General features: G+C 40.0%; 1 protein-coding gene across 4 annotated transcripts; it reads left to right on the top strand.

The window, feature by feature from the left end:
- Nucleotides 1-706: 706 nt before the first annotated feature.
- On the top strand, nt 707-23,739 carry mapk14b (mitogen-activated protein kinase 14b). 4 transcript variants are annotated; one of them, XM_069157430.1, is made up of 12 exons: nt 707-828; nt 950-1,167; nt 8,492-8,621; nt 12,487-12,545; nt 13,557-13,668; nt 14,607-14,636; nt 14,925-15,207; nt 16,144-16,215; nt 19,724-19,803; nt 20,262-20,340; nt 21,302-21,475; nt 21,583-23,739. In XM_069157430.1, the coding sequence occupies exons 2-12, from the start codon at nt 1,049-1,051 to the stop codon at nt 21,648-21,650; spliced, it is 1,206 nt and encodes a 401-aa protein (XP_069013531.1). In that variant the 5' UTR covers nt 707-828; nt 950-1,048; the 3' UTR covers nt 21,651-23,739. The 4 variants fall into 4 exon arrangements, with proteins under 4 accessions (XP_069013531.1, XP_069013548.1, XP_069013521.1 ...); XM_069157447.1 differs by lacking the exon at nt 19,724-19,803 and adding an exon at nt 19,132-19,211 and having other exon boundaries at nt 707-1,167; nt 14,925-14,972; nt 15,093-15,207; XM_069157438.1 differs by having other exon boundaries at nt 709-1,167; nt 14,925-14,972; nt 15,093-15,207.
- Nucleotides 23,740-23,859: the final 120 nt, after the last annotated feature.

Below are 23,859 nucleotides of genomic sequence, written 5' to 3'. Positions count from 1 at the left end.
TGTACTTTAAACAATATCAAAACAATGAAACTGAAAAATATCAGAGCATGGAATACAATACAAAGCTCTGAATGTCCATTGAAGTACAGTTTAGTTTGCACGACTGTGCAGCAGAAGTTTTTGTTGATTCGGGTCCGTCTCCGTTGTGAGCTTTTTTACAGTATAACTAACCTGTACTTCAATGAACATTCAGAGCTTTGTATTGTATTCCATGCTCTGATATTTTTCAGTTTCATTGTTTTGATATTGTTTAAACATTTTCATGTCACAGCAGAGAAAGGTTCGGTCAGTTTTGTGGTGTGCCATAACTTTGTGCAGTAAGTTATAATTATAACATTTTAATAGATCCTTCTTGTTGATGATATAAAAAAAAAAAAGTGCACTGCTGTGATGTACTAGTTGAAATTGTATGTGTTCCTGCTGCATTGATACGTCATGACATGCTTGCTTTCCAGTCAGATATCTTCAACTAAACACTGGTGGATTGGCTGACATTGCGTCATCATATCTGAAGAACATTTAAACAGGTACAACTCGGTACAACGATTGATACACACGGGGAGATTCCCACTCCTGTCCACAGTGAGGACGGGATATCCCCTGGTTTCCCAATAGCGACTAATATCTCGCGAGAAAATTATTATTAGCGGGAGCGCGCAGTGACGAAACGACGTACGCGTTCTCGTTTCCGCGCGCGCAGCGAAACGAGCCGAGAACAGAAGAAGGCGAGAAATCCAGCGAAAGCCAGACCGAGCTTCCTGAGCCCCTTGAGCCCCAGCGCGTTTTGTAGGGGAAGTTGTCTCCAAGCGCCCCGACGTGCACGGAGAGGTGGGGATTTTCTCTTTTTTGCACAGCTGCACAGAATTTGCACGACTGTGCGGCAGAAGTTTTTGTTGATTCGGGTCCGTCTCCGTTGTGAGCTTTTTTTTTATTTTTTATTGGAGAGCAGCACCGCACCACGTCGTGCCGCACAGGGAGGAGAGGAGAGAGGGCAGCAGAAGTTTCCGCTGGTTTGTTTTGTCACTGCGGGGCTGGTGAATCCGCAGGAATGTCGCAGAAGGAGAGACCCACTTTCTACCGACAGGAGCTCAACAAGACCGTGTGGGAGGTCCCGGAGCGCTACCAGAACTTATCTCCCGTCGGCTCCGGTGCATACGGATCCGTATGGTGAGTAGTTGTTGTTGCAGAGTACTATCGAGAGCACACAGCGCGATTGCACAACGGCCAAGCGGGTTCCCACCACCCACAGAGGCCCGTCACAGCTTCCTCCACCCGGGCTGCTTATCAGTGTGCACTGGGTGCAAGAATGGGAAGAAATGAGAATAATACGTGTGCCTTTTGTTTACGTCCTCATATTTGCGCTGTGATGTGCACTCTCTTCAGTGGCTCGCTTTATTTCAGCGGGGCGGGTGGTTGTTTTTGTGCACATTTGTTGCTTTGTTGTTTTACTTAGTTTTGTCCCGTAAACACTTGTATGTTTCCGGTTAGCACACTGGAAGCTCCAGGGTGAAGTTTAACTGGATCCCCAGTGTTTGATGTGCAGAGGAACAGACCCTCCTCTGAAGAAGGCTGATCAGTGACATGTCCATGCTTGCATCATCTGGTGAAGGGGTGCCTCCTCATCAGATCTCATTGTACAGCCGGGCTTGACAACCACCTCGTGGAACAATCGTCTTCCACTAGAACAGCATTGTATTCCTGCGCGTAAAACCTGGTACTTTACACATCCGCACATTGCCCACATTATGCATTTTCCAGTTGGGTGCAGCCTGCAGAGTACCAGAAGGTCACGTGGTTTTCGGAAAAGTAGGCCCCCCTCGTGCACAGTGAGAGCTTTCTATACGGGAGCCCGTCCGATGACGATGATGACTCTAGAATGATGTCATCCTTTTCTCCCGTTGTGGTACACACATGACTCACAGTCCCGAGGTTAGGTAGTGGCCTCAGCTATGACGCCTTCTGGTCATCACAAAGTCACTGACGGCAGCGTGCTGTAATTATAACTCTACTGCTCATTTTGACCCAACTTTCACACCTTCATCTGTTGAGTGTGTGTGTGTGTGTGTGTGTGTGTGTGTGTGTGTGTGCGCGTGTGTGTGGTGAATCATGAGCAAAGCATGACCTCATTTTGTCCTTAACTGGGAATAGAACCACCAAGTCAAAAGCATTATATACAGTGTATTCACAGAAAACTATTATATGAGACTTATTCTGGTGATTTGCACTAATATATATGACATTTTAGGGCCAGAAGAGTACTTAAAGATGCAGTAAGGAAGATTTAAGTCCCATCTTGTATTACCACTTTGTACATTAGGAGGTGCTAATGAGTCACTGTAGCAACCAGCCTACCGTCAGTCCATATCTCATAGTTTTGACCTGCTTTGGTCTAATTTGGTGCATCCTTGTCCCAGAGTTAGTTAGTTGTAGGGTTGGCACGATATAAGATTTTCTCCATACGGTTGAGAAAAAATAGGGAAGTTAAATAGGAGTCTATAGAGCTGCAGGCTTTTTGGAGCCAACCTCTAGTGGCCCTCGGTGGTTTTGCAGTTTATCGCACTTCCACATTGGCCTCATTTTTCAGACCCAGAAGATACATACACTTTTATATACAGTCTATAAACTGAACACTGCAGTGACTCACTATGCTTCTTGGGTGGTATTACGAGACAGGGCTAGCTGGTTAGCATGCTTAATACAGTAGACCCCTGTGCAACACAACACATATTTCTTTTAAACGTGAAAACAGCTATTTCTTCTGATAATTTTGGTTATTTGTTCAAATGTTTTAAATGAAAAATGCACATATTGCACCTTGTTAAAGATTAAAAAGTAGTTTTTCTTTATCTTCTGCCAAATCAATTGTCTGACCCTGTTGCTCTAAAGGTTCCACACAAAAAAATGGACAGCTGCATCTTTCTCTGTGGCACTTTACTGTCATCTGCATCTACTTTGAAGTTGCCTTTGAGGAAATGCCCTCTGTTTTTTTTTCTTTTTTTTTTTTCTGTATTTGACTATATCCCCCCCCAACCAAAGCAAGGGCATGTGAATTTTTTTCTTGGAAACATCAAAACACCTTTGGCCCTACAACTTCCAATGAATTCTGCTGCCGTAGTGGTCCAAACAGCAGTGCGTCTCCAAAACCCTTCAGAAGGTATCTGAAAAATATAAATAACCTCTCAGCACCTTCTCCAGCATGTCACGGCTGTTGGTCAGCTGAACACATGCTCTCAGCCACACAGCCGGTGAAGTCTTTGTTGTTGCCGGCGTAATGTTGCCCTGCTCTTTTAAATAAGAAACAGGGTTTTAAAATGATTTTCTTCACTTTTATCCGAGACATTCCAAGAAAATAAACCAACACCACTATTTTCCCCGTATTTCGGACCTTTGTGCTATATTTTTAAATGTCCGACTTGTGTGGAATTGGTGTGGAAAGACGGGGTTTACAGTCAATGCTGTTGACTCGGATTACAGTTCGGACTGTACAAAGGGCCTCATGGTATTCATTTAAAAATTTTCAGCTGAGCAGAAACCAGCATGAAACCTATTCAGGAATATTTTCAATGTATAACTCGGTTTCAGTTCATTAAATAATATTGTTAGAAAGCAGGGCAAAGAGTAATCTCAATAATCCAGGCTTTGATGAAAGGACAGCAGCAACTCTACAGCCTTTAAAAAAAAGAAAAAAAGATATATACTGACGAGAACATTATTAAGTTATTTAATAACATTATAAATGCATATTCTAGATGTAATAAACATTTTAGAGTAAGTAAGTATTATCACTACAGCGCATGGCAACAATATACTTTTCTTTTCAAGAGAAATCCGCAAAGCTGGTTGTTATCAGAGTGGAACGAACTTAACGCTGTTTGCCAGCTTCCTCTCAAACATTCATATATTGTAAACTACTATTTACATGTTCACTCTTTCAAAACACCATGAAAATCACAACTGCTTTTGACACGTTTCCATCTCCTGACATTTATTGAACCTCATCTCTGTTCATCAAAATGACATGTAGAAGAATCCTTTAATGACTTAAAATGGCTTATGTGTAATACTACACCTTTGCCTTCATTCAGTATGCACAGATGTACGAATATACAATTGGTTTAAGCTGCCGTCATTTCTTCTTCAGCTAATCACAGTTTTGAAACCTTTTACATGGTGTCATTCCTTCATGTCCCTTTTTTTCCTCTTCATCAGACAGTAGATAATTTGCTGATTAAGAAGGCTTTGCATGAGGCTCATTATATTTTAGATTCTGGCTGACTCACTTGGTTTTGACCTCCCAGAGAAAAATGCACTGACTGTTCAGTTTGAGCTTAAAACCAGTAATTTCATGACTTTAGCTTGAGCAGCTTGTAATGTGAGGTCGATGACTGAATGCATCTATGATGTCAGAAAAGTGAAACCGTTCATTTTGGTATAAAGTTATGGATTAAGACAGTGTGGGATGCTGACCATATGAATGCTCACACACAGAAAAAGATTAAACTACTTGCATACAATTGTGTAGGTCTACCAAGCTTTAACTCTTTTCATAAACATAAGCAATTAGATAAACTATGACGCTCATCTCTCTGTTAATTATCTCAAAAACAAACATTCTCTGAACTATAATAGATAAAAAGGAGCCATATTGTCCTGTTAAATTAAAAAGTGAAGGCATATATACATTTTCAGATAACTTTAAAGCAGAACTTCCTGAACCGCAGTAAATTAGAAGTCATCTTGTCTGGGTGATGGAGGAGGGATAGTTAAATGATTTTCATCCATATCTCTGTTAGCAGAGTAGATTGAAGGATTAGTGTGTTCATATACCCGTTTACAATTTAATTACTTATAATTATTTTTATCTGGTTTATTAATATTATTACTACCATGTAAATCTGTAAAAACCAGGTTATCTGACACTAAGGTCAATATTACAGGAAGGATGGTTGTTTTAACACAGCCAGATAATTACATCATCCCACCTACCGTATTTATGTTAGTAGAGCTGCAACAATGTCTATTAATCAATTGGTTGATTAGTAAACAATTCATTTCCAACTATTTTGATTAATAATTTTGAGTATTTTCTTAATGAACACATGTTTATTCTCTGTTTCTAGCTTCTTCAACGTGGATATTTTGTGATTCTTTAGGTCCTTCATGACATCAAACAAAATATCTTTTATTTTTGAACTGTCTGTGGAGACAAAAGACATTTTAGGCTCCAACTTGAGTCTTGTGAATTACTGATTGTTATTTTCTGACACTTTAAAGACCAAACAATGACTTGAATCAAGAACACAATTAATAGATAAATTGATAAAAACGTGAATTGTTAGTTGCAGCCCTATTTACCAGTTAACTTGTAACATTGATGTTTGTGCCTTGTCTGTGCCTTAAGTCACTGCGTGCACAGCAAAACATTTACTGCATTGTGATCAGTGGGAATGTGGAACAAATCACATTAAAGCTTGACATAAAAAATATGTTAATCAAATCTTGTTCTGCTTCTTACTGGTTGTTTTATAGACACTAACAGTGAGATGACCGAGTCAGGGAGGACACAGTGGTTCAGGCCACAGTACCTGACTCGGTCATCTTTGTTTGTTCCTGTCATAAAATTATAAAGCAAAATTAAAAACTGGTACTAATAACCTGCTGTAGACTTGTACACCAGCTGATATCAGTTTCACGATGACGTACGTTTTTTTTTTTTTATCTTTGTAAAGGAAAATGAAACTGGTCTATTAAAAAAAAACAACAACAACTAGAGTGCTGCACGGATATGTACGTGTGATTGAAAGAAATCGTTGTCAGATATTATAACTCAAATCGGTATGAAAAACCTCTAATGAGCCCTGAAATAGTAGCTCAATATCTACTGAGGATTATTGGCCATCCAGATAGTGAGTAGTTTATGTACTTTACTTTAGGATGTAATACAGTCTCCTCTCCTTTTGTCAAGTGAGGAAGAGCACGACAAGATCATAATCATTTATTCTGAAAAATGAGCTGACAAATCATTTCAAACAGTTTTTTTTAACAGCTTTTGCAAATTCACATTTCTGCCCGTTTGAATAGTTTTGATGTGAAATATTAATTAAGTGTTATAAAATAGATCAACTACATCTTCTGTAGCCTTCCTTTTACAGCAGATGTAGCCTGTTTGTTCTATATTGCAATCACAGACTGTCAGTTTTGTAAAGTTACATTCATTTTATGACTGGTTCTTTAAGATCAGAAAATACGAGAAGTAAAATATTTACAGCTATTTGAATGGTTAACAATAGGCTTAAGAAGTGATTACATATGATGTTCTTCTTTATAAGGTAGTAGGGGAAAAAAAGAGAAGGAAATTACAATATTTCTTCCTCAGCTTGTAGTTTTTTTTCAGTTCCTGCAAATTTTCAACAACAAAAAAAAATCACATAAAACACTAATTTTATCACAATTCTTTTAGGAAATTCACTGCAAAAATCAAGCATATTTGATCGCAACAACCCTGAAAAGAGTGACTGAATGATGACAAGACACTTACTACAGACATCTCAACAAGTCCTCTACGCGTCAACATTTGCCTGTTAGTCAGCAGACTGACTCTCTACCTCCCCATGAAGCCAGCTGCACAACGTTGCTCTGTTTACAGCCCATAATTTATGGCCTTTTGTTATTGCAGTTCCATTTCTTAGAGACTAATTGGATGGTGTGTGCTTAAACTCCTCTTCTTTGCCCGACAGATTAGCAGCAGTATGAGAGACCGTGCGCATGCGTGTGTGTTTTGTCATTTATGTAGCTCTTGTATAACTGTGTTTACTGAGTATGGGTTTTCCCTCACTGGGGACACATAAAAGTTGTTCTGCAAGCCTTGGACATAAAGTACATTGGGTGTGGGAGATTATCTCTTAACTTACTGGAAAAAAAACACACTGCTTATCTTAATGTTCTTATTATGAATGCACGGCGCTCGGGGTCAGCACAAAAAAATGTTTAAGGCCACGATTGGTGTCTAATACACGAAAACACAGGCATTTTGCCGTTTGAAGGTCGATAGTTAGTGTAATGTATCTCAATGAAATGACTCGCGTCTGCTCCCATACAAAGTCATGTTGACATGGCCTAAACTCTGAACTCTGGCTCAGTAGTTCAGGTGCTTCCATTGTTTTGCCTCTTGGATGAGTTCCAATCACACTTTACAGCTCGCCTGGATTCAGTTGCTGTGTGGTGCAGGTTGCAAAAGACCACAGTAGAAAACAAAAACAATAAGAGCATGCGTCTCTCTCTGCACATTTTAATTTTTTTTTTTTTTTTTTACTGATTTTGCAATTATGCATTTGTGATGCAGCTTAAGTGATTGACCTGGAAGGAATGTGGTTTATTGTGAATGGGTTGTGTCCCCTCCCTGATACAGGAAATGCAGCAAGGCTGAGCTTCTTGGAGAGGCACGGCCCATCTGCCTTTCTCTCTGTCTCTTTCTGTCTGTGTGGGGTTTGATCGATTTTTATACTGTGGCCGCAATCGTCAGATCAGGAGAGCTCATTTGACTCCCAGCTTTTATTGTTAACTTCTTCCTCTCTGTTCTTTTTGCTGCACCTTCTTTTTTTTCTTTTGTGTTGTTCCGCACTAACAATGAAAGGAGAGAAATAATGAATGACACATAAACACGTGCCCGCTCACATGGACGGCTCCAGCAGATGCAGGGCAGTTTTGGATTTTGAATTAACTATAGTGAAATTAAATATGCTGCATGTTGAATCACCATGCTACAATCAGCTGTTGCATTTCAAGAATTGTTGAGTTACCACAAACAAATGGGGTTACGCTCTTCATTACCAGGCTTCTTCCTTTTTTTTTATTTTTTATTTATATCTTTTTGCTGTGTCATAAACAATTCATTACTTAAATTATGTTCTCATTGTTCTTGTGATAAAACACTAATAATGGATTCTAGTCAGCAGAGCATTCCTTCAATGAATGCAAAATGATAAAAAAAATCTGTACAGGCGTGTTTGTGGACGTCATGTGATCATCCAGACGGCTGTGGTCAGGTTACATTTATACTACCGAGCCCCTGGAACACGTAAACAGCATTAATATGAAAGAAGAATGTGTTACTCTGCTTTGTGTTACGAAGTGTTCAGTCACAGACATGCTGCGCTGCCAATTCTGCACTATTAAATAACTGGTGCATTTTCACACTGGCGTTGTTGTCCACAGAGTAGCTGTTATTTAACAACAGGTTCAGTCATGTTCCCTCTCAACCTCAGGCTGCGCAGCAGAATAAGAACTGAAACCAAGAGCTCACCGTTACGCAATTATTCGCTTGGTTTACTGGGTGATCGCCACCTACGCAATCTCGTGAAGGATTTAATTGTCAGTTAAATGAAGGGAAATATTTGGCCTTTCATATGACCGTTGCTAGTGTTCTGCCTGTAATGCATTTGCTTTACACAATTAAATACCTCACCTGTCTCAAATATTGTCTTTCTTGCAGTTCAGCGTATGATGTGAAGATAGGCCTGAAGGTAGCGGTGAAGAAGTTGTCCAGACCCTTCCAGTCCATCATCCACGCAAAGAGAACCTACAGAGAGCTGCGGCTGCTCAAACACATGAAGCACGAGAACGTAAGTCACCACCGCCCCCGAGCCTTAAATCTCTGGCAGTGGTCTGTCTCCCCCATACAGTGTATTCATTGTTGTCTGAGGAAAAATATTGCATACGTTTGCACATGAAGTTGCACATGAGGTTCACAGAGTGGGTACTGACATGCAGAAGCAGTCCTGACTGACAGCTGCTTACCTTGTGAAGCTTTTGGTATTCTTGTTGACTTATAGCATGTAATGATTACGCAGGAATGTGCAAGGAGAGTCACATGACGTTGAGAGATCGTGTGCAACTCAGGCTGGAAATTCAAATGGGAAATATGTAAACCAAGCGGCAAACAGCAGTGAGATCACCCATTGCTTTGTGAACGGCCGTCACGAAGCCTCGGGTGTGGATGTTGGCCGGCGCCATCTTGTTAGTTCAGAGCAGTTTGGAGCCGGAAGTTACCATATTTGGACGAACTGGGGATCTGACTCGATCTGATTGGAACCCAATGATGTTACGTCCCGCCCACCGATAGCCGTAACCTCGCTGCACCACAGGCCTGCCAATCAAACTGACCCCCTGCCCCACCACATCCCAAAAGGATGGCTTTTTGAAGCTAATTTTATAATTAATGATGGGATTATTTTCAGATGGACCGCCAGAAAACTAATAAGAAGGAGCGACTTTAGCTAACAACACCGAGATAACTGGTGGAGAAATTTTATTGACTTAGAATTTTATGACAGAAGTTGAATTGGAGTCTTTGGAGCCGAGGTTTTCCAGATACAACCTCTAGCGGCACCCGGTGGTATTGCAGCTTAAGGCATCTGCATCGGCCTGATGTTTCAGACCCAGAAGGTACGTCCACTTTTATATACAGTCAATGATGTAAACTTATTCATGACAAAGGGTATCAGTTTTATAGTATTGCAAAAAGGCCTCCAACTGCCAGAGATTGTCCAAATTCAACTTTAAGTGAACCAAAAAGTGTTCCTTTGTTAGCTCCAACTGTGTGTCAGCTCCCACCAGCTGACTGTAAAACCCCTCCTGCCCATGCCAAAATAACAGGAAATACAGAGTTACGCAGTGGCAACAACATGTTCAAAAGCACAAAGTGAGTACTTCTGTGAGTATCATGTGTGACAGCACCAACCCATACGGATGGATTCGGGCCTCAGGCACCAACCGTGCTCAGTGTGATGTCCTGTTAGAAGAGGTTTTCCCTCGCCACTCATCAAAGCGTGTTGTGCTCTGCTACTCAGTGAGGGATGAGTCACCAAACAGGTTTACAGTTGCAGCCACATCATCTGTGATGTCTTATCCTTTTATCTCTTTTTTAATTTTTTATTGCTGCAGCATATTTTTGATTCATGTCATGTTTCATAATTTTTCAGGGCAGTGGCTTTAGATCTCCTCTCACAATCTGTGTGTGTGTGTGTGTGTGTGTGTGTGTGTGTGTGTGTGTGTGTGTGTGTGTAGGTGCTGTGCATGCAGATATTTTCCCACATACAGAACACAAACCCAGTACCTAGTTCCTGTGTGCTTCTGCTACATCAAGCTTAACAGTTTGACCACATACAGAGGATCTTTGTGTTTTTTAATGCAGATGACAGGAAATAGTTTGCTTGGTAGTTATTGCAGTTGGTAGAAATAGTTAGATTGTAATAATAGATATAAGGGAGGTTAATGATGAGTGATGGGATGGGCTGGTGCTTCCTCTGCTATCATTAACTGGCAGCCGCAGTGAAGTGAAGCAACTTTAGATGACACACTCACAGAGGGAAAAAAAAGAAACTGTTGAAGAAGTATGGAAAGTCTGAAAAGGGGAAAAAAAACACCAGAACATCTCAGTGATGTGAAATTCTCTCAAGGAAGTGGATTTAATTTAATAAAAGAAGTCTGTACACTTACTTAAATATTGAACAACTCTAAAGATACAGGCACAAAAGTGATAGATACATTTATTGTTTGGGGATTTTTGCTACTCCGAGCATGCAGAAGTGTCTGTTAGAATATGACATATTGTTAAAGGCACATCTTTTTGCAGAAGTTGGCCGAATATTATGTAAATGTAACAAAAAACACAGAGGCCTGTATAAAGAATGCACTTAGGAGCATAACATGATGACTGCCAAATCATACTGAAGACTCCAGGCCTCCTTATGTTGTGAAAAAGTTTAATGTGAAACAACATTGCTCATGCCAAAACATAATTTAAACGTGCTGTGGTTCAGTCTTTGCACGCTCAGCTCAACATTCACACAACATTACTTGTTCTCGATTCTGTTTTCTACACGAGCCTGAATTTCACGACTGGAGCACCTTGAGTGTTTTCTAAGCAGTTTGTGGAATTAGAGTTGCACAGTGCGCTGGTACTGCAGGGAGAAATACCTCATCGCAGTCATTTGAAAAACAGGTTTTACATGGAACGGGGATCATTTAGGATTATACAGAATCAGTGCCTATATCACTGTGCTGAATGCAAAACGTCTGATTCCACTCGCATAACAAAATCAAAACACAGTTATTTTTATATCTGAGTGTGATGCTGTTGCCGGGTCCTGTTTTATCCTCACAGGAGAAAAAAAAATGCATGAAGCACTTCTTTTGTTTCATCAGTGTTTTAATACTTTACAGTTTGATTAACATCGAGAGGGATTCTGTGTTTTGCTCATGCTGTTGCCAGGAGACTCCCCAAGTCTTGATTTTGGAAAGCCTGAGTGGACCAATCAGCTGTTTGTTGTGGCTCTGGCCAACCAATCAGCTGCAGGTTTGGGTCCTGTGTGGGTGGGTTGCGCCAGTGTTTTTGCAGTACCTATCCACCTCAGTCTGTCCTTGGAGGGGGGAGGTGGGACAGGGGAGAGGGGGATAGGGGGGGGGGGGCAGGGTTGGCACCCTGGGTTGCTCTCTGCCAGTGTGCCGGCATGCATACATGCTTGAATGTGTGCAGAAACACACACATGATTGTACTCTGTTTTTCTGTTCTGCTTTCCTTTGTTCTGATCAATCCCGAATTCGCATAAATATATTATGTTATTCAAACATAATCATTCTATGCAGCCGTGTTTTGTCGCTTTCACGCGTTATTTTTGGTTTTCCTGTTTTGTAGTCAAAAACTCTCTTGAGTGCAAGTGACTGTGGCAAGGGATAAAAGATCTTGCAAACGGCACCAGTTAAAAGACTCAAACTCATCCCATCTGTGAAGTTTTGTAATGTCAATAGAGAAAAAAATAAGTGGAACACATTCAGAATGTATTATCTATTAGAGACAACTGTTGGAAAAAGCATGACACTAATTAAGCTTAACTCGGTCTAATGTGACAAATCACTTTTGTGCAAATGTCTTAAATGCAAATCTTTTTTTTTTAATGACACTTTGGCAAATTATGAACACCTTAAATGTCGCTGCCCCTTCAGCTTGATGGAAAAATGTATCAAATAGTGTTCGCTGCTTCCTCTAAAGTCATATCTGTTGTGGTTGTTATCGGTCTAATTTATTTGATTAAAGAACTTGGTAACCAAAACAGAGCCCAAGGACAACATAGTGCACGTCACTAAATGTTATATCATCAGAAAGTATAAGAGAAGAGGGGGGTGTACGGAGGGAAGAATATTTTGCTTGTTTGATATAAACAGATTCCATTTTTATCATTGGAAAAATAGGATAATAACTTAATTTTGTACTTCAATTCTTTCAAAAATATCAGGAAATGTCACACATTTGTTGATTGTTAGTTTGTTGTCCTTATCAACACGTAACTGTGCTTTAAAAAAATTAAACAATGTTTTTGCATAAAAGTTATCAAGTGATCAGGTTGATTTTTATTTACTTGACACATTATCCTACTGCAGCAACATTTGTTTATGATTTCTAACCTACTGACTTCTTTTTGTCTTCAGGTGATTGGTCTGTTGGATGTTTTCACACCAGCGACAAGCTTAGAGGAGTTCACTGATGTGTAAGTCACTCTTTCTCTCCTCTTAATCCCCCCCCCTCCGTTGTTGTTTTTTTCTCTGCTCCCTCGGTGTTCATTCATTGAATCTATTCCTCCGCCTCCCTTCTGTCTCGGCTTCTGTTTCTTTAATTCCAACACAATGAAACCATTGTCGGCGGACGATTGCGAGATTAAAATTGGAGTTTCAGCTGCACCACCGCAGCTCATAACTTCATGCGAGTCCAGCGCTTGGAGAGTTGCACCAAGGTGAAATGCAGGGTGAACACGTGCACTTATGCACATCACAGCTAGTCTCCATGGTAACAGCCATCTGGCAGTCTCTGGGGGTCCAGTGTGTGTGTATGCATGTGCTCAGAATACTCAATCAGCGTCCTTGAATACGTTGCACGGTGTAGCATCATCGGCGTGTTGCACATTTGTTGAAATGTGAGACAAGCCGACATGTTCACTCGTACACAGGATGAAGTTGCACAACAGCGAAAAACATGTCACTCTTATCTTTCATGTGACGAATGATGAACAAAGTGAAAACAGTCCTTAAAGTGCAGAAAATCAGATGCATGCACATTGCTCACAGCCAAACCCAGAACAGGTCTCCTGTCATAGAATGAGGTCAGAACACGACGTACAGACTTCACTTATACACTGCAGCTGTTATAGGCTTTATTCAGCTGGTCTCCGTGCTGCATAAACGTTCCCCTCTCGAGAAAAGATAAGTGAAGCAATCCTGTTTTTTCCTGCTGTTCGTGTTCTCACCCTTTTGATGTTCCCCATTTTTGGTTCATTAAAGTGCGAGTCTGGTATGAACTGTCGGCTCTGATGGTAATCAGACAACTTATAACATTTAATGACATCATTATTGCAGATTAACAACTTATAAAGCTAAATAATCACACTATGATATGCAATAATTAGTAAGATAGACAATAAAAGCCTCAAAGTTTAATTAGCTAAAGCTGTAGAAAACAAAGACGGCATTTAAGAAGCACATCTGATTGGCTGTGGGATTTGCAGGTACTTGGTGACGCACCTAATGGGGGCCGACCTCAACAACATCGTGAAGTGTCAGAAGCTGACCGACGACCATGTCCAGTTCCTCATCTACCAGATCCTCAGAGGCTTAAAGGTGGGAGAGGATTTCGCTCACTGTAGCCCACATTTTCAACTCAACACTTGGCTTGAAAGTTGTTTTTGTTTCTTTTAACTTCTTGAATACATGATGCCTGTCATTAGCTCTCTGTTAATGACTAAACTCTTACATAGTAACCCCAAAGTATTAGGTTAATGCTAAGGTATTTGAGACAGAAGTTACTATAAATTGTCATCTTTGACGGGATGAAAATTCTTGATCCTACTCAACATGATGACATGTTCGTAGAATCCTCTTTGGAATTAAATAACTCTTATTTCTGGTTCTGACATTGAACATTTCAGTTTATTTATGCAGTGTTTTTTTGTTTTTTTGTACTCGATATGTGTGAAACAAAACATCAAGCGCGGATAAGTTTAAAAATAAATATTATAGTTATTTTTCACGTTTTCCACCTCTGTAAATTCGACTGGTGTAGCTCCAACACAAACACTAGTAACCTATTATTTGGATTAAAAAGAAGTCACCAATAAAATATACTTATATATGACCTTTATTTAACCAGGTAAAATCAATTGAGAACCAATTCTCATTTACAATGATGACCTGTCAGCACAGTCCACACAGTGACACAAACAGCACAGATACAAAACAGTATGACAAACACATGAGGAAAAGGCTAAAGACAACATGGGTAAATGAATAAACACTATGTACCAAAATAAACAATAAAATTAATAAAAATAAATAAATAAAATGAAAAAGGCAGATTACTGGATTTTCTTTATAAAAATGAGAGAGAGAGAGAGAGAGAGAGAGAGAGAGAGAGAAAAGCCAGGGCTGGTCAACAGGTACAGCAGTCAACTATGATTTGTTGCAGCTTTAGTACATACATACTTCCAGGAGCATTTCTTTTTAATTTGAAGGTGTGAGTAAAGTTTTATCATTATGTTCCTCTTTTTTTCTCCCCACAGTACATCCACTCTGCAGATATCATCCACAGAGTAAGTGACAACCCCACTGATTACGTAAACAAACTAGAGATCTGAGCATTAATCTAATCTGATTTCTCTTGACAAAAGAGTGCAGATTCTGTGCTGGTTAAACATATTGAAGTGGGCTCAGTTACAAAGCCTCTTTAACCGTGTGACATTTTCAAAACAATAAATTGCACATCAGTTAACCTTAATACTGTATCTTTGCATGATTTGCATAATAATGTCAGCAGGACACGTTTCTGTTGCTCCTGCTTTCTTGTCTTGACTTCTGCCTCTTGCCGTTTCCCTCTTCAGGACTTGAAGCCGAGTAATCTGGCTGTTAATGAAGACTGTGAGCTCAAGGTGAGAAAACCGTCGATTCAGAGGTATAAAGCTTATAATAGAATAGAAGGTGTTCAGTCAAGTACACTGTCTTCTTGTCTGGTTCTCCTCTCCTTCACACAAAATCCTTTCATCCCTCAGATCCTGGACTTCGGCTTGGCGCGGCACACGGATGATGAGATGACTGGATACGTAGCCACCCGGTGGTATCGGGCTCCGGAGATCATGCTCAACTGGATGCACTACAACATGACCGGTACGCACAGACTTGGCCATAATGTTTTGGACTATAACTGAATCTAATGTTACGTAATGTGCAGTTTGACTGAATTGAAATAGTGTTGAAATAGCTTGCTGACATCTGTGTGTTTAGGGTCACTGTAATTCACAATAGTCAGCTTTCAATTCGACAACAGGCTCGAACAATAACGGAAAAAAGCAACACTGAGTGTTTTTGTTGTTTGCAATTTACGCTGCGGATATTAAAACGTAACATCATTTAACAGATATATATGGCTTTTTCTTCTGTAGCAAATAATAGGGGCAATTGTAAAGAAACTGGGACAGCTTTTCAATTTTCTGGCTGACTCAAATTGACAGTTGAAGCCTTTTTCATACGATGTGTCACAAACCATCCAAAACAGACATTTACCGTGTTGGATATTTGTTTCTGTTTTGCACTTCGCTTTACGTAGCTTTGTGCTCTTGATATAAATAGTCACATAAATTTATGTGGACTTATGTTGTGTAAGCAGTTGTAAGAGCCTCATGAATGCTGGATTTTACTCCACCTCATTGTTTTTAGACTAAAACGCCTCCGAATGGCAGACATAGCATATTTTCAACAACAGCTTTTAAAAAGTTTCTGCACTTTTTTGTATTATATGCCAAAACATTTCTTTTCTATTTAACATTTCAGTATAAAAAAAGTTTGCTCTGCTTATTTTCTGTGCAGCGTTAAAACACAGAACAAATGTTCTTTCACAAAACAAAAATCTCAGCTCATCAGCAAGCAGCATATCTTTAAATTCATAAAAAAGTGCATGTGGTATGTTGCATTTAACATTCTAGTATGATGCAATTCCTTGTTACATTCCCACGCGAGTCCCACAGGCAGCCATGTTGGTCTGCATTATCCTGTTGAAAGGCTTGAGTTTATATCACTGTTTTTATTTATTTTTTCATTGAACAGTGGATATCTGGTCAGTGGGCTGCATCATGGCTGAACTACTTACGGGACGGACGCTCTTCCCCGGGACAGACCGTATCCTTCCACCATGTCACTGCCATACACAAGTAAAAATGCTCGTTGCTGTAAAGGTGGTAGGTGAATGCAGTCTGCTTGTGTTCGAAACACTTGGTTTATAGAAACGTTAGTGTAGTTGCATAAGAGATGTTGTCCTCTGCTCTGCCAGGCTCTCACAGAAGCTGTTGGAAGAGTGTTGCAAATACAATCTTAAAAACTTCAAAAGCTTTGCTGAGTATTGAATTTTCCGAGCTGCACGCCAAAACAGTCAAGGAACCAAGTGTTTGTTTGTTTGTGTGTGTATGTAAGTGAGTGAGTGTATATACATGTGATTCATACACACTGATGTATGGTGTTAGAATCCCTTGTGGTTTATGACTCAGTGCTGCCCACCTTTGTCTCCGCTGCTTCTCTACGATGCAGTATCTTCCTGTTTCCCTCCCACAGAGCTGCCCAAACACAGCCACAGAGCCTGCAGACGATTTCATACAAAAACACACCAGAAGACGGTGTAATTAGGACAACACACCTTTTTAAATGCAGATGTGAGGTCATGGTCATGCTAAATATCAAAAGCATTCTGCATGACTGTTGCATAATGTATTTGTTTGTGACTCCTGCTCTAAATAATCAATCAACCTCAGTGCAGCTTCACTGCCTGCTGTGTGTGTGTGTGTGTGTGTGTGTGTGTGTGTGTGTGTGTGTGTGTGTGTGTGTGTGTGTGTGCGTGCGTGCGCGCCCTCTCACCAAATCTAAAACACTTTGAGAAGTGGCTGAGCTTCCCTCCTACGAAACTGGGCTGAGTATACAGGAGTCTTTCTGGTCGATCTCCTTGGACCTGTCTGGATGAAATGTGATCTTTGCACATGTGCACAGTGGGCAGAAACAGAAATAAGATCTCAGATGCTGCTGCACCTTATAATCACACATGCTGCACATTGTACATGTGCAAGAGTATAAAGGCAAAGATAATAATTTCTTCAGTAGAGAGAAGTATGACTAAATCACTTCAAAGAGTAGATGAACAGTTCTAAAAATGCAGTCTGGCATGCTGTTTGGTTACCTGTCTGGTTTGTAGAGTCCCAACAATTCGTCTGTCAATCAGTGAGTCTATCAGCAGAAATTGATCCGCAACTATGCTGATGATCATTTGATAGTTTCAGCTGTATCTCAAGCAAAAATGCAAAACATTCTCTGGTTCCACCTTAACCAGGTCTTGTTGCTTTTCTCAGTTTTGAATTTCATTTTTATTTATTCCACTCGTGGAAATAAAAAAAAAAAAAAAAATCCAGAAAATAAAAACAAAAAAGAGGTTCCCAATCAAAACACAACCCTTATTGACACATTCAAAGACCAAAAAGGAGCTGGGAGATGAAACCTCTTAAATTGTTATTAAGTTATTTGTAGATTAAATATCCTTGAGTGTTCAAAATGATATTTTTCCCCCATTTTTGACATTGAATAGTGAAAATAAGTCATTGGGTGAACTCCTATTTTTTTGCATTTTGCAATTTTTGCTTCCAAAACTTGCAAAAATTACTGAATACAACACGCCATGCTCTGAGTAAAAAGCCTTTACTTAGCTTTGCCAAACTACACAGCTCAATCTGACCCTCGGTAAGACAGTGGCCCTGATAGTATTTGCACAGTTAAACTTTCAGCAAACTTCCATGAGGCTCATTGGATAAACATTTATTTGATCCATTGGAAAAAAAAAAAAAAAAAAAAAACTCAAAAGGTTTTCTGCTAAAATAATAAACTCAGGTTGTCACATGTTAAAGTTTAAACAGCGATTAAACGTATTTGGACTAAGTTGTCAAACTTAGTGGAACGTGTCCATCATTATCGTGATGACTTAAAATTGTTTATTTACACAAAAAACACAGCTCTGTTCCTCAGGTCAGCAAAAATCTATCTTTCACCTTGCATGGTTGGGTATATGGTTAAGATTTTCAAAAATAAAGGACTTGTGATTGAGAACAGGAGGGCAAAGGCAAACTGAGAGACACCAGCAGCAGACAGGACCCATCAAGAAATCAAAGAAGAACAGATGAGAAACGGCAGCAAGAATCGAGTCAGTGATAAATGAGATTTAGCAGATAGAAGACGGCTTGGAATGCCTTTACAAAAAACCCAGCAGCTTTCTGTAGTCGTGCTATTGTCAAAGTTCATATTCAATCTACATGCATCTGATAGTAGAAAGCCAGAGGGAGCACTCCAACTAGACTGCACTGAGGTTAAGATAATTTATAGAGGTGGGAACATCAAAGTCTGGGGCAGTTATTCTTACAAAGTGTAGGTGAACTGTCGGTATTTATCATGAAAGCTGACGTGTACAGAGAAGTTTGGACGCAAAGAAATCGGCCAAAAAAATTATTCAAGCAATTATGGATCTTGCAGCAGGATGATGATCCAAAGCATGTCATCGCACTATCCTACTGTTAAAAGAAAGTGTTTTTTTTATGGGAGAAAATCAAAGTCTCAGGATGGCCGGGGCCCCCGACTTAAATCCTACAGAGAAATAAAAGATGACATGCAGACGGAAATATCAACCAGTGGATGAAGTAAAACCTTTTCTGGGTGAAACATGGAGGAGGCTTTCACCACAGATGTTACAGGAACTAACTGATTCCATTCCAAGATGTTATCAGGCACTTTTGCAAGCCAGTAGACTAAACACTAAAACATTGTTACTGTGATCTGTAGTGAAGACACTACCGAAGTCTGTATATTTATTTTCTCTTAAAACAAGAAATCTCACAAAAATATTCCTTTTTTTCAGTGTTTCAAGCATCCGGATGATTTTTTTTTTTTTTTTTTTGGCCTCAGCACGTGATATAGTGGATATAAGCTTTGGCTGTTGTACCTCTCGCCCTTCTCTCCTAATCCACCATCTTCCCATCCCTCCTGTTTTCCTTCATGCGAGTGTGTTAGATATTGATCAGTTGAAGCTTATAATGATGCTCGTCGGAACCCGAGGGCCCGAGCTCTTGATGAAAATCTCCTCTGAGTCTGTGAGTGTCAAGTATCATCCCACCCGGTGTTTGTTGCTCTGGCCCTTTGCGTTGTCTCTCTGTGTTGCCCTGGCAAGAGTTGAACAGTCTCCTCTACTACTTTGTGTTGATGCTACCACCTCTTAGCTGCACCTGTTTTGCTCTGACGTGTACTTTTCTCGATGGCTTTATTTGCACTTGAGCCCAAGCCTTTGATTTCCACTTCTTTCTAGCATGTACTATAACATTCTAGAGGCCCACTGATCTCTCTATTTTACAGTATACCAGCATTACAGAGTCCATTAATCTCTCAATATAGGTCACAGTCGGTTAAGAGTTGCTTTGTAGCTTTAAAGCTCAGAAACAGTCTTCTTCCGTCTTACATCCTCTTCATCCTCACTCCGTGTGTGTTCCCCACTCCGTGTGTTAACCTGCCCCTGCCCCCTCCCCTTGTACATAAACTCTCCTGACCACCCGTGCTCTTTGACATACTGACCTCCATGCTATGATGCCCCTTGACTCAGACGCTGTAGATATAAACCAACTGCAGCAGATAATGCGCCTGACGGGGACGCCCCCAGCCTCCCTCATAAGCAGGATGCCCAGCCATGAGGTGAGACATGCACCCCCACTCCCCCCCAAGCTGGATTTAGGGCTGAGCCGCCCGCAGCCATCCATCAGCCAGAACCCACATTACTGTTCTCAGGAAAACACTGTTAGACTTCATTTTTGAGATGTTTCCTTTGAGTTCTTCTCTGCACACCAGCCTCTGCTCTCACTCCACGTATCCCGTTTCCTCTCTGACTCACCATGCTTGTCACAGCGAGGCTTCTCAGAGTGCTTTGCCAGTGCAGCCAGTGTTATTCTGATGAGCTCTCTGTTGCATTGGTAATATCTTGATTATTAAAATTAGGGTGCAGTGTTTGTGTAATGCATGTTTTTTGGGTGATATAGTGCTGAAAATGTTATGGAAAGATCTACATTTGAATCATGGTTTTAAATCAGGCAAATTCAGTGTTAAGTATGTCAAGATACTGGATTATTCTCAGCTGTTTTATATTTCCTGCACAGGCGAGGAACTACATCAACTCACTTCCCCACATGCCCAAGAGGAACTTTGCTGATGTGTTTATTGGCGCTAACCCACTTGGTAAGTTCCCCTTTCAGTATCACGCTTTGGCTTTTACTACTCCTGGCTCACTGAGTCCCTCTAGTGGTATCATAACAATAATAGCTTTATGATTTTGTTCTTAATATAAAGTAAATAAGTATGTAAACTCCAGCTTGTAGTATACAAGGTTGTAGCACCTCTCCGGTTGGTTCCTTTATTGTGGACCACTGACCTCCGACAGACTGACAGGTTACTCATTGATTGGACAGTTTTGTCTGTGGTCATCCTGATTTATCAGCATCTCATGAGGACCTAAATGGGGAAGTCAAATTGAAGTGACTGAAGGCTGATCATGTAAATGCTACATAACATGTTCTCTAATGCTAATTTGTGTATTTATGTTGTCTTTTGTGACTCGGAGTTTGTGAACAAATTGCGAAAAGTATCATTACTATTATAAAACTGCAGATTGACTGCGTGTTATGAGAAAATAAAAAAGTGAGGTGTCTTGTACAGAATTATTCTGGGGGGTGTTATTGTGGGGTTGCTCTGTCGCTTACTTCCAAGTGATTTGCATAAATATATATGAGGTTCATACAGATCGTAAGAGGATTTCAAGATTAGAAGACATTTATTTGTAGTTTAGCTATCAAAAAATGTTAACGGTTGATCTGTTTTTTTGTCACACCATATGACTGGAAGCGAATCAACACGTTTTCAATCGGCCTCTCTCTAGTTGTTTGGTCTGTTCCCGGCTTTGACTGACAGCTTCCACCCCGGCCTGAGCAAACCACAGTAACTGGGCAAATACACCTGGGTTTCTTTTAACTGAATCAAACAGTTTAGGTGTGAAAGCACCGTTAGAATAGCAAGTAATCTTTGGATTGATATTTTTAGGCGATTAGACACCAGCTTGACATCGTCCACCTTCTCTTCCTCTGAAAACAACCCATTTTCTTTACTCACCCATGTCTCCTTCTTTATTGCTGCTGTGCTCTAGCGGTGGACTTGCTGGAGAAAATGCTGGTGCTGGACACAGACAAGCGGATCACGGCGTCTGAGGCTCTGGCCCACCATTACTTTGCCCAGTACCACGATCCCGATGACGAGCCTGAAGCCGAGCCTTACGACCAGAGCTTTGAAAGCCGCGAGCTGGAAATCGAGGAATGGAAGAGTAAGTTTGGCCCTCTGCAGGTGCCCGGACCATCATTTGTAAGGATAACCTAAACTGTTTGGTAGAAACTAGATGGATTCAGTGAACTAATTTGTTTACTTTCTCAGGCTTAACTTATGAAGAGGTACTCAGCTTCGTGCCGCCGTCGTTCGATGGAGACGAGATGGAATCATGAAGAGGGAGCGGGAAGCACCTTTTTCTTCCATTTTTTTCTGAGAAATACTCTTTAAGAACTATCAGTCTCATGTGACTATCCACCACTTTCCTCACACACGCGCACAACCATGACATTCAAGTGCCTGCCGCCATTCATATCTGGGGGACGCTGCGATATCAGGGAGAAAAATACAAACTTGACATCCTGTTCATACCGTCCCCCGCTCTGCTGTCTTTTTGTTACCTTGCATCCCAACGTGCTGCGGCCGAATTTAATGCTCCTTATATTTCTAGTGAAATTTTACCTCAGACATTTGATGTTTATATTGTGCCCCCTCTCTGTCACAAAACAAAAAAATTCCATGTCAGTATCTCAAGGCAAATTAAAGGAATTGAACTGCTGATATGCATTTTATAAAGTTTTACTACTTAGTAGTAAATAATACTGCAGGACAGCCACGATGTGTCTGAAGTCTATTGTCCCTCCACACATTAAGAGTTATTTAATGAGTGCATAGAACTGCATAGTATTTGTACATAAGTATTTCAGGCAGTTACCATATGTGTGTACTAGTCACAACGTGCTGAGATGTACCTCAGACGACCCCTCTGACAGTATGAATTTTATTACGAGAGTTTATCCTAAAGTGGCATATAAAAAGATACTGTATGTAATTTATTTCAAGTGTGTATAGCATAGGCTAAAAATAAGAAAATATTCAACTTAGGATGGAAAATTCAAGGCTTCATATTTCCTGTTGTTGGATTTGTAGACTTAGTGTTCCTCTTTTAAAAAACAAAAAAACAAAAATATGAGTTTGGAGATTTCTGCTTATGTATCCATTTCACCTAACATCTCTTTTCCACTCCGTTTCTCCCGATCAATTCTCAGTACTTCTGGTGTTCCATATGAATGTTTTCGCGAACGGCCACCAACCTCCAGCATCGCCACAGCATGACAAAGCTGGACTCGGCTTCTTAGTTTATTAGAATTTGATGTTTTCCAACACAACATCAACTGACAATGTAATTTAATCATATTGCATTTATAAACCACAGTACTATTAATGTTCATTGAATGTTGGGGGCATCTATTTGCCCTGTATTTATGATCTTTTCTTATATTGTTTGTATATCGATGTAAAAGAGAATATTCTTTGTCCGAGTTTATGGTTGTTTTTATTATTTATGGAGATCTTATCGTATCAGAATCCAAATGTGTCATCAGTAATCTCAAACGTCACTTGAGCCACAGGGACTGCAGTTACAGCTTGTGTTTCAGAGCCAACAATCTTAAGACAATGTGGAGAACCATATTGTTTAATATTAATTTGACAAACTCTGCTCATTTTGCAGTTTGTTCTGATTTTGATTTTTTTTGCTGAAAAATTTAATTGTTACTGTGTTCCCTGATGTACTGCCCTTCAAATCATCCTGTTTACAAAAACATCAGAAGTAAACATCCAGAAATTAAAGCAAAATATTACAAGTAAGTCACCGTTTACGGTGACCGACAAACCACTAAACAATAGGATCTTATTTCAGAAGTGTGAAAAGTATTTTTAACAAAATGTTATTATTTTCAGAAATCAAACTACATTTACATGTGACATACAAGCTGTATCCACAGTTGCTCTGGCTGTGTCAACCAAACAATATCAAGGTATCAAGTTCATGTGCAACTGCTTGTTTAATGTAGTGCTTTTTTTCTAATGTATTATTTTACTCTTTGTGTGTTAAATCAAGATTTGGATGTTATTCTGTGATTCTTAAATATTGATTGTTTTATGAGCAGCACTAGACCCGTATTGTTCATTTGAATAATTTAGCAGGGCACATGTTTGCGGGACAGAGTGTACGTTTACTCACTGGATGCTGAAGGGCAATTTTGTCATTTTCAAACAACTGCATCGATTAGAAAGGATATTTATCTCATCTACATCCCAGTGTCTGTAGTTCATTTTGGTTATCGGTTACGCTTTCTTTGCCTGAGATGTGTTCATATTTTTTCACTATTTGTTCTTGACCACATGTACCAAGAGAGCAGGCCATGCCACCTGTAAATACCACCATTAGAAAATAAAGGCTACTATTTTTCAAACCTCTAACAGTATCTGTTGTATTGTTGTCAGTTTAAGATACCAACATCTCACCACTGGAGGGCAGCATACCACAAGAAGAGCAAACCTTTTTATTTCTTACTATAAAATGTACTTCAGAGCTTTTGG

The sequence above is a fragment of the Embiotoca jacksoni genome, unplaced genomic scaffold, assembly GCF_022577435.1.
Source record: "Embiotoca jacksoni isolate LCO1_2020_lvr unplaced genomic scaffold, fEmbJac1.0.p SCAF_1, whole genome shotgun sequence".
In the NCBI taxonomy this organism is placed as follows: domain Eukaryota; kingdom Metazoa; phylum Chordata; class Actinopteri; family Embiotocidae; genus Embiotoca; species Embiotoca jacksoni.
The sequence above is the reverse complement of the archived record's forward strand: the minus strand, read 5'-3'. Positions and strand labels throughout refer to the sequence as shown.

Excerpts from the sequence above, each read along its gene's own strand:
- mapk14b (XM_069157430.1), top strand. The coding sequence starts at position 1,049 with ATGTCGCAGAAGGAGAGACCCACTTTCTACCGACAGGAGCTCAACAAG. Across the intron at positions 14,637-14,924 it reads CTGCAGATATCATCCACAGA|GACTTGAAGCCGAGTAATCT; the intron begins GTAAGTGACAAC and ends TTCCCTCTTCAG. Across the intron at positions 16,216-19,723 it reads GCTCTTCCCCGGGACAGACC|ATATAAACCAACTGCAGCAG; the intron begins GTATCCTTCCAC and ends CAGACGCTGTAG.